This window comes from Zingiber officinale, chromosome 3A (genome assembly GCF_018446385.1).
Source record: "Zingiber officinale cultivar Zhangliang chromosome 3A, Zo_v1.1, whole genome shotgun sequence".
NCBI lineage: Eukaryota > Viridiplantae > Streptophyta > Magnoliopsida > Zingiberales > Zingiberaceae > Zingiber > Zingiber officinale.
In genome coordinates this window covers 49,177,999-49,188,138 of record NC_055990.1, presented here as the reverse complement: position 1 = coordinate 49,188,138, position 10,140 = coordinate 49,177,999, and the positions used below count along the sequence as shown (strand labels likewise).

Below are 10,140 nucleotides of genomic sequence, written 5' to 3'. Positions count from 1 at the left end.
GTAGGGTCTGCAGTACTATTCTCAAGTGTGTGTCATGCTCCTCTGGGGTTCTTGAATAGATCAGAATGTCGTCGATGAACACGATGACAAATTTGTCGAGGTATTCTCTGAACACTCTGTTCATTAAGTCCATGAAGATCGCAGGAGCATTAGTTACACCAAAAGGCATGACTATGAATTCGTAGTGCCCGTATCTGGTTCTGAAAGCTATTCTAAGTATTTCACTTTCTTTCACTTTCAACTGATGGTATCCAGAGCGCTAGTCTATCTTCGAGAAAACTGTGGCCCCTCTCAGCTGGTCAAAGAGATCATCTATTCTGGGAAGAGGGTACTTGTTCTTAACTGTTACTTTGTTCAGTACTCTATAATCTATGCACATCCGCATAGATCCATCCTTCTTCTTAATGAACAACACTGGAGCTCCCCAGGGTGAATGACTAGGGTGGATGAAGCCTTTGTCTAGAAGCTCCTGGAGTTGTTCCTGTAATTCTTTTAGCTCTGTCGGGGACATTCTGTAGGGTGCCTTGGAAATTGGACCGGTACCAGGTACCAATTCAATTTCAAATTCAACTTCTTGTTGGGGAGGTAGCCCAGGTAGATCTTCTAGAAATACTTCGGGATATTCACAGACCACCTGAACCTCCTCCTTCTTGAGTTCTTTTTGTTCTTCTGCATTCACTATGTATGCAAGGAACCCAGCACACCCTTTAGCTAACATCTGGTGAGCTGTTAAAGAAGATAGGAACTTCTTGGTCCTCCTCTTTGGTGCTCCAATGAACTCGAATGGGACTTCACCCTCTGGACTGAATGTTACCTTTCTCTTACGACACTCTACGACAGTATTGTACTTGCTTAGAAAATCCATACCCAGGATGACATCATAATCTTACATAGCAAGTACTACTAGGTCAACATATAGCTCTCGATCTGAAATTCTGACTGGTACAGCCCGGAGCCACTGGTTGGACTCCATGACTTGCCCAGAAGGTAGGGTCATCAAGAACTTGGAGTTCATGCTCTCTGTAGACACCTGGAATTCTTTGGCAAAGGGTACTGATATAAAAGAATGGGTCGCCCTAGTATCAAATAGTGTAGTAGCTAAATGCTGAAAAATAACTACTTGACCTGTTACGACCGTAGAGGCACTAGCAGCTTCCTCCTTAGTGAGGGAGAATACTCTGGTACTGGCTGAAACTAGTGAGGCTTCCAACCTTCCTTGACTGAGCTGGGGTCCATCCAGAGTTGCAGACATGTAGTGTAGCTGAGGCTTGCCCTCGTACTGCACCGTCTGCTGCTGGGATGCTTTGTACTTGTTAGGGCAGTCCTTGGACCTATGTCCTTATTGCCCACAAGTATAGCATCCTAAGACACCCAAAAGACACGTCCCTAGGTGTGTTCTCCCACATTTAGGACAGGGAGGGTACTTGACTTGCTTGCTCTCTGAACCTCCCTTTTGACTGCCTGGCCACTGCTTCCGCTTATTTCTCTTGCCCTTCTAGTTTTGATTACTTGACTGGGGTTTCTGACCCCCTACTGTCTTGTCTTCTATCTTAACTGGCTTGAGTTGCGTTTGTTGTAACTTGATGTTGTTCAGATAGTGCTCAGCGATTAATGCACTACTGACCAGCTCTTCTCTAGTCTGCGGCCGATGAGTTCCACTACTCACATTAAGTGCTATCTCTGGTCTCAGCATTCGGAGCATCAATCTGACTCACTCCCTCTTTGTACTTACTAGCTCTGGCCAGAGACGAGCTAGTCTATTGAACATTTTGACTGCTTCTTCCACTGGCAGGCCATCTTGTCTGAATTCTATAAATTCTTTATAGTGTTTATTGGTGACCCGTAGATGGAAGAATTCTTAGTAGAACTCTGTCTCAAAGTCAGCCCAGCTCATCTGGTTGGCTGCTCTCTTGCTCTTAATTGTCTCCCACCACATACGAGCATCTCCAGACAAGCAGAATGAGACACACTTGACCTTCTCGACTTCTGGCCAGTCAAGAAGCTCCATTGTGCTCTCTAGCGTCTTGAACCAAGCCTGGGCATCCCAGGGCTCAGTCGTGCCCGAGAAGCTTTCCGGTTTCAACTTCTGCCACTGGATAAGGTATGCTTATTGTCTTTTAACTGTTGTGACGACTTCCGGGGCAGCTGGTGGGACCTCAGTCACCACTGGAGTCTCCACGTTCGCAGTTGGGGGAGTGGTAGGAACTGACTGTTGATTAGCCATCAGATTGACAATCACTTGTTGCTGCTTTGCTACTTGTCTCTGGAGTTGAGCAACAACTTCAAAAAGATTGGTCTCAGTTGTTCTGGGCTCCTCGTTCTCCTGAGCTTGGTTCTCAGTACGAGTGGTACGGGGACGCCCTCTTCTTGCCATCTAGTCATGCAGAGGGAAAACTTGAAATCATCACTATACTTTCTAGATATATCTTACTTAAGCATGATTCTTAACTTTAAACACATATGAGAAGGTACTTGTAAACATTTCTCTATTCTACAAGCACTAAAGGAAAAGCATAAAAGAAAGTACTTGAAGGCGGCAAGGCTGATGCTGATGTGTGTGATGCTGGAGAATGGGAACCACTCTGATACCAACCTGTAACACCCGTCCTCCCTGCTTTCTAAGAGTTGGGTTACTTTCTTTCACTTTTACTTCTTCTTTAATTTAAGCGCTACTCTATTTGCCAATAATTAAATGAATTTCTTTTACTGTCTAACATGAATCCACATACAATGCATCAATTAGCACACCTCACGTGCTAAAAGTATCAATCTGTAAAAACTAATTAAGCATTTCTTCATTTTAATACTTTAGAATCTCATGCATATTCCTTAAAAGACATGGAATCATAATATCCAACAAACATTAACTAAAACTAATCTATTTCGTCACTAGCAACAGAAATACTAAAAAATATCTAACATATGCAAAATTAACAATTTATAAAATCTTCTTAACAATGAATAGAAAGTAAACTATCTAAATTTTCTTAGTAATTTAAAGAAAAATCTTAATATGTTCTTAGAAAATTCCCAAGGCTTTCCATAGTCCAAGCATCACACACACCATCACGCATCCCCTTGTCGCCTTCCTTCAAATTTGTTTTCCTTTTCCTTTGTCTGCAGTAAGAGGAAATGCAACTAGTAAGCAACAAGGCTTAGTAAGTACTACCTAGCTCACAAAAATCTCGAGATGTGCAAGCATGTTTTTAAAAATACTTTTCATGCCAGAATCTTTACTACTACTTACACTGATGGTACATGTAAACATGCATAAATACTTTCGTACTAATAGAGGAACTAAAGTAGGTTTAACTCAAGGAAACATGCATATACAATCATTTAACTTCCTTAAACTCGCTTTTTCTTAACTTAACTTGAAACTTGGAAATTCTTCAACTTGAAAACTTTGCTAAAGCATATACTTGAAAATAAATAGCTTCACTTGGGATCCCTAAGGCGTAAGTACCATCTTGTGCGCGCTCCCTAATAGGTTGGGGTAGCAAGCCACCAATTCTAAAAGAGCAGACCTTGGTCTACCAGGGTCAAGACCTTGGAATTGGACACCTGGATTTATTTACGACAACCTTGGAAGTCGGGTACTGACCTTTCAAAGTAAAATATCTTAATTACTTCTTCTTTAAATGCCTTGACATTTTAACAAGCACCTTATGTGCCAGAATCCCTAAAGTCTTGACTTTGGGATCTACTTAAGGCCTTGACCTTTTTATTTCTTTTCTTTATCTTTCTTATACTTCTCCTAAGCCCACAATACTGATTGGGTATTCTTCCATATGCATCTACAAGTGAAATCAATTAGGTAACATACAATCATGCATAGAACACAAAAGAAATCTGCACATATAATATTTCTACGACGAGAAATCAACGGAAAACACCTCTTACTGCAGGTGAGCAGTACTTACAGTGTTATCTTGAACTTACTAACGCGAAACCTCTCTAGGATTCCGGTGAAACTTGAGATCCTCGCGCTTTGCTTACGTCCACGCGTTCCTCTCGTCGAGACGAGTCGGAAAATATCAAAAGCTCCTTCGAAGCTCGTCCTAGCCGGCCACCACAGGAAGCCCTAAGCTTCTTTTGTTTTTTTTTCCGCCCAAGCCAAGGAGGAGTCAGCGCACGGGAGGAAGAGGAAAGATTAGGTCGAGGAAATCTCATTATTTCACTTAAGTTCTTCTATTTATGCCTAGGGACATATTTATTTCTATATAAAATTATTCTGCTCTCTTTTCTTTCAGCACGCCCTTGCTGGGGCACTTGGTCATCCTAAACATTCTTAAGACTTTGCTTACTAAGGGATTCCGGGGTTGAATCTCAGGGCTTGATAATCTTTTGCCGCAACTTTATTTCTTTTGATAAAAATATCAAACGACCTCCAAAAATTCTATAAAAATATTTTAAAAATTTCTAAAGCATTTCTAAATATTTATAAATACTTTTAGAACTCAAAACAAGAAAATTTGGGATGTTACATAATATCTGTTAAAATATAAAGACGGAATTTAAATTCTGTATCTAATTAGAGATGGATATTATATTTCTGTCTTTACTAATTCCAGATTAATTATATATTTTTATTAATAATGATAATTGTAGCAATGGAAATATAGTTTCGTTCCTACTCAGAGATGGAACTTTAAGTCCGCTAATACATAGACAGAAATATATTTCCGTCTTTCATCACTAATGTCAGGTTTTTTAGATGATCCTTATAAAATTTTATATTTATACTTGAATAAGATCTACTTAACATATGTTGCTCATATATTTAATTTTTTAATCTTTAAGAGAATATCATAAGAATATTTATATTCAAGCGGTGTTTGAATGAACTAAGGCATAAGTTATATTTGTATATCACTAGGAACAGATTGGGGCTGCCGCTCATACTATTAATGTCGGGATGTAACACAAATATAGCTCATTTAAAATTTAAAATTTTGTCAGTAGCGAGTAAACTCCAGATTAAATTTAAGAGTTACTCGCCTATCATACAATTAATACTCAATGAGAGTGTATAAGAAAGTATATTATGAGAAGTGTGAGGTCTACATGAGAGGGAGTGTTATTTTAATGATGGAGATGTATAGGTGAATAGATTCATATTGAAATAACCTATCTAGTTTGTAACAAATAAATCATGGTAATATTTCAAATCCGTTTATGATCAAAATTTTATCAAAAAGTTTACGATGATGAATAAATTTATCAGAAAGGTCTATCTAATCTAAAAAGCCCACACAATAAAGACACATTAAATTCATTGATATTTAATTATTTACTAAAATTGACTATGAAAGAAATGTCTATCTAATCTAAATAGCCCACACAATAAAGACACATTAAATTTATTGATATTTAATCATTTGCTAAAAATGACTACGAGAGGGGGGCACATGTAGCTTGGATGAGGCGACTCTAGATGATGGTATGTGCAAATGGAGGCTGAGACCCCAGCTTAAGTCAGGGAAAGACAGACTACGTGCATATCCACACTCCCAATTGTTATCTACAGTAGAGTACAAGAACTAGACTAGTTGAGAACGGAGGATTAGCAGAGATGATATTAGGCCACATGCAAGATAAGGCACCAACAAGAGTGAATGTTTCGACTTCGCCGACGAAGCCAAGTCGATACCTCATCTCCCATATGAAAGATGAGTAGGCTATCAAATTAAAGTACGGTGGTAAAAAGATGAATACGTTCGTCTCCAACATTCCGTCAATTCGTCTCAGAATCAACACAAAAAAAAAACTACTAATCTTTGAAATAATGACTAGCATATAAAGAAGACATTTATCTCGATTTTATCGAGATTCGAACTCCAAACCTCATGATGATAACATCTTATGTATTAACCATTAGACCGTCCCAATAAGACGACCGAAGCACGATATAGAGAGAAATGACATAAGAATGAGCATATGTACATCATATTTTGATTACCCTGTCTGATTTAACAGACATGATACGTGAGAGACATGATAAGTGAGAGGATCTTTGATTGTGTTTGTATGTTTGTGCACTTTTTTAATGATATATGTATATATATATTTATCGTTTTTATAAAATAAATAAAATAAAATGGGGCTATCGGGAGAACAAAAAAAAAGGAGAGGATATTATGCCTTATTCCTGAACTGTTAGGGTTGCATCTCCCATACCTTTTAGAACAAGCACCGCCCTAGATTAGTCGTATGTAAGTATCCTGCATACATCAAATTCTTTGTGATTGCATCTCCCGCCACAAAATCATCTTAAGCTTCTGTTTTAATGATTATTTAGGGCAGTTGGATGTATTGAATGGATATTGTTTTGGAGGCGGAATGGCAGCTCCTGTGGGGGCAGTTAAGAATCCTGATGATGCTGCAGCAGAGAACAGCGGCAATGGAGTTACGCGATGCATCTGCCAAGTCCAGTTTGGGAGAGATTGCAATCTTACCATGGGCCTCTTTTCTCTTCTTCTTTCCTGCATTTTGTGAAGAATGCAACCCCGTGTGAAGGACAAATCTCCAAATGAAGAGACCAAACCAGCTTAGATGCAATTCAAGGTAAACACATAATTTGGCAGGTCAAAGCTACATTCAAGTGGAATACTGACAGTCTAGACATCATACAAATATAAAAGCAAATACACTAAAAGAAAATAAGTCTTTCTTCTACTTAAGTAGACAGTGATGGAAGAATCCACCGGAGAGAGAGACAGAGCGCCGATACATATAAAAGCAAGTGCATAAAACAGTTTGAGCAGTTTATAATACAGTTTTTTATGTCGACCTCTCTATAGAGAGAGAGAGAGATGACCACAACCAAAGAAAAACTTACCTCGATGATGGAACAGACAGCAGGATTTTGATAAGTAGAAGGGAAATTCTCAGGGGGCATGTGTGCTGGTTCCAGATGAGGATGATTGTTCTGTAGAGAAAAGAGGATTGATGCCGATCAACATCAATGACAGCTATTTTTCTGCTAGAAGATCTTTCATATCTTACAGTCATACGAATAGTAGTTATTACTGTCGAACGCCTCTGGCCGGCATCCAGCAAAATAAAGGTATTCATGCTTACAACAAATGAGAAAGTTGCAACAGCAACAAGTTGCTGTATTTACCTTTTTAGCGACATCGAGTGAGGCATCATGGAACAGAGAATCTTGCTGATTTTGATCCCTCTTTGGACTGTGCATAGAAGGTTGAGAAATTCTCAAGTTCAAATCGACGTTAGGGCCTGAACGGATGACAAAACCACCGAAGGGGATTATATAAGCTACATAAAAAGATCTTTGATTCGAAGTTCTAAAATCTCCTCCATCTTTGACTGAAATAAAGATAAATACGCAGTTGTGGACTACACCTTCAATGTCAACCTCAGTATAAAGATCACCCTCGTATGTACTCAGGTCGAAATTGGTCACAGCCTCCCTCCCGTTGCATTTGATAGCTGCCTTGTCATAAGCTCTGATGTCGAAGAACAACAAAGAAAGAAAAATGAATATCGTTGTTAAAGAGAATTATAGTGAAAAATGAAGAAATTTCATGCTCAGTTGGACCTTGCAGCTTCTATTTCGCTGTCGAATAGCCCAAGATATATGTACCTGCACATCCAAGCATTGTGTGTTCAAGGACACATTATGGGTTTCATGTTTTGAATTTCTCAAAAAAGGTTATGATTCAAAAAGATAAATTGAAAATCTTTCATGAGATATTATGAGGCATGCAAGAGTCTTGCAAGGATATACTCTGATTTATCAAGAAGAAACAGAGACTGAGTTTCTTACTTTTTTCCTAGCAACTGCCCCATTCGAGCTTCCCAGCGACCGCACTTGTGAAGAGTCACCCCTCTATACTTGGAACTTCCCCGAGAAAATCCATTGCTTTGTCTCCGAAGTATGTGCACAAATTCTTCTTTAGTCATTTTTCTCATCTAAAAGTAAAAAGGGAGTCGATCAGTTTTGCTTATCCATTTATCAAGAAGAAACCTTCCATGCCGTTGCATAAAATTACTTGTTTCATATCCTCCTCGTAGTCGCTGAGAGTAAAATTAATATCAGCGTCAAGTCCTCTGAATTTGATGGCAGCTCGATCATATGCTCTGCGATTACAATCTCAGAAAAGTCAAAATACTGAAACATAAAAAAGACGGATCAATCATACCAATACAATCATAGTAGATAATAATAATATTCCAACCTTGCAGCGGCGTGAGCAGTGTCAAAACCACCTATGAGCATAACAACCAGCAAGAATAAATACTGTTAGAGAATTTCATACTATAACAATCGACAAAAATAAAATAAAATAAAATAAAATAGTTCGTGAAGATCTTACCCAAATATACCTGCTTTCCACAATCCCTGTTGATTAGAAAATTCTAGTTAATTGATTGCAAATTACACAAAGGGAAAAAGAGATTCAAGCACGAGATGCTGACCAGATATGAGATTCCCATCTTCCTGTCCTCCGGTAGAACGTGACGCCCCTGTACTGAGAGCTTCTTGATCTAGGCCCTCTCCTACTCTTCTTCGCTTGCTGTTGATCTGGCTGTGGCTGTGGCTGTGGCTGTGGCTGTGGCTGTGGCTGTGCCTGTGCCTGTGTCTGTGTCTGTGTCTGTGTCTGTGTCTGTGTCTGTGTCCGTGTCCGTTGATGTTGCTGCCATGGATGCGGTTGACAAACTCCAGCTTGTGTATGATCCATCCACTGCCATCTTGATGATGACGGCAAGGAAGGCGCCACAACTACTGCCGACTCCGGAGGAAACAGCAGCTTGGTGACTATGCGTGACTCCTTCGAAAATTCGTTTCTATCCTCCTCTATCTCCACATCATTCTTGCCTTCGGAGCTCTTCAAGATACCAAATCTGAAGGCAGTGACCGCAACCGGCACGATAGAGCACGAGTCTTCGTCGGCCGGAGCATTGGCGGAAGCCTCAGCGTTAAGGACGGATGATTCGGACGTCTCCGAGGAAACCACCAGCGTACTGCCATCGGTAACTTCGGCAAATGCCCTCTCTTCGATAGTCGTCTGCTCCCCCAAAGACTCCACGTTGAGGTCCAACATTTCTTTCCTTTCCAACTGATTCTGATCGATTTTCAACCTTTATTTACCAAATCGATAAAATGGTTGCTTTCCAGCTACTCGCCTGCAATCCGAATCGAGTTCTTGGTTATTTTCGGAAGAAGAGCCAAAGCAAGCAGGCCCAGGTAGCAGTAGGATAAGGCGGAATCGTTCTTATGGAACATCCGACTCAAGACAAAAAGAAACTCACCAAGACGGGGACGAAAGAGGCGAATGAGCCCAGAAGGCCGACGAGTGACGGCGGGAAAGATGGCCGACGGCCGTCGTTGGCAGTGGAACCGTGGAAGGGGACGCAAATAACAACCGATATATTCTGGTTAAGGAGAGCAGTGATCGATATATAAAGGCGGAGGCGGCCGCGATAATAACACGGCGTGCGGGTCGACCGCGAAGCCGGTTTCCTGGTTTTGATGGAGACTAGATATCGGCATGGGGAGAAATCGCAACCGTCCCACCAGATCAGACGGACGAAATTGCGTTACGTGACTCCAGATTAATAAATAAGCTGCTGCCTCGAAGGAACGAAATCGAGGATAAGAGCCGTACACGTACCGCGGTCAATTTCTAGTACAGGACCAAATCGAGTACTCTTGATCTCGTAACCCTTTTTTAACCGAGTTATCGGTCCCACACGATGCTTTCAGGTGGCCCAGAACAAAACGACTAAGTTTGCAGGCGATATTACAATTTTCAGATGGGTTAAAAAATATCAACAAAGTAAATAAAATTAATTAAACTAAATTTTTTACATTATTTAAAATTATTTAATATTAGGCAAGTCAAACTGAGTTTATAATTAACTCAGTTTTCTTATTGATTATTCTTTATATTTTGTGTAGACATAAATCAACAGGTTGAATTAGAAATTAACTTGTTGAGTATTCTTTATATTTTTCACACCCCAACAAAAGTTTTCTTCAAATCAATTTATCAAAAATTTGAGATTGTTTTAGGATTTCTTACGATGAAATGCATTAAACATAGAAATGTCAACACATTACTAAAAAATAGGCAACAAATTAATTTTAAAATCAAATATATTGGGCATTAT

General features: G+C 39.7%; 1 protein-coding gene across 4 annotated transcripts; it reads right to left on the bottom strand.

Moving 5' to 3' along the window:
- Nucleotides 1-5,850: 5,850 nt before the first annotated feature.
- LOC122051865 (AP2-like ethylene-responsive transcription factor TOE3) lies at nucleotides 5,851-9,434 on the bottom strand. Of its 4 annotated transcripts, none has more exons than XM_042613174.1 (11): nucleotides 9,280-9,434; nucleotides 8,446-9,153; nucleotides 8,343-8,368; nucleotides 8,205-8,235; nucleotides 8,019-8,106; nucleotides 7,793-7,938; nucleotides 7,565-7,609; nucleotides 7,127-7,472; nucleotides 6,842-6,931; nucleotides 6,459-6,485; nucleotides 5,851-6,382 (listed from the first exon to the last, which is right to left on the bottom strand). In XM_042613174.1, exons 2-11 carry the CDS (start codon nucleotides 9,069-9,071, stop codon nucleotides 6,365-6,367), a joined length of 1,443 nt encoding a protein of 480 aa, XP_042469108.1. In that variant the 5' UTR covers nucleotides 9,072-9,153; nucleotides 9,280-9,434; the 3' UTR covers nucleotides 5,851-6,364. The 4 variants fall into 4 exon arrangements, 3 of the variants coding, with proteins under 3 accessions (XP_042469108.1, XP_042469107.1, XP_042469106.1); XM_042613173.1 differs by having other exon boundaries at nucleotides 5,851-6,485; nucleotides 7,127-7,242; nucleotides 7,369-7,472; XR_006131575.1 differs by having other exon boundaries at nucleotides 6,459-6,931.
- Nucleotides 9,435-10,140: the final 706 nt, after the last annotated feature.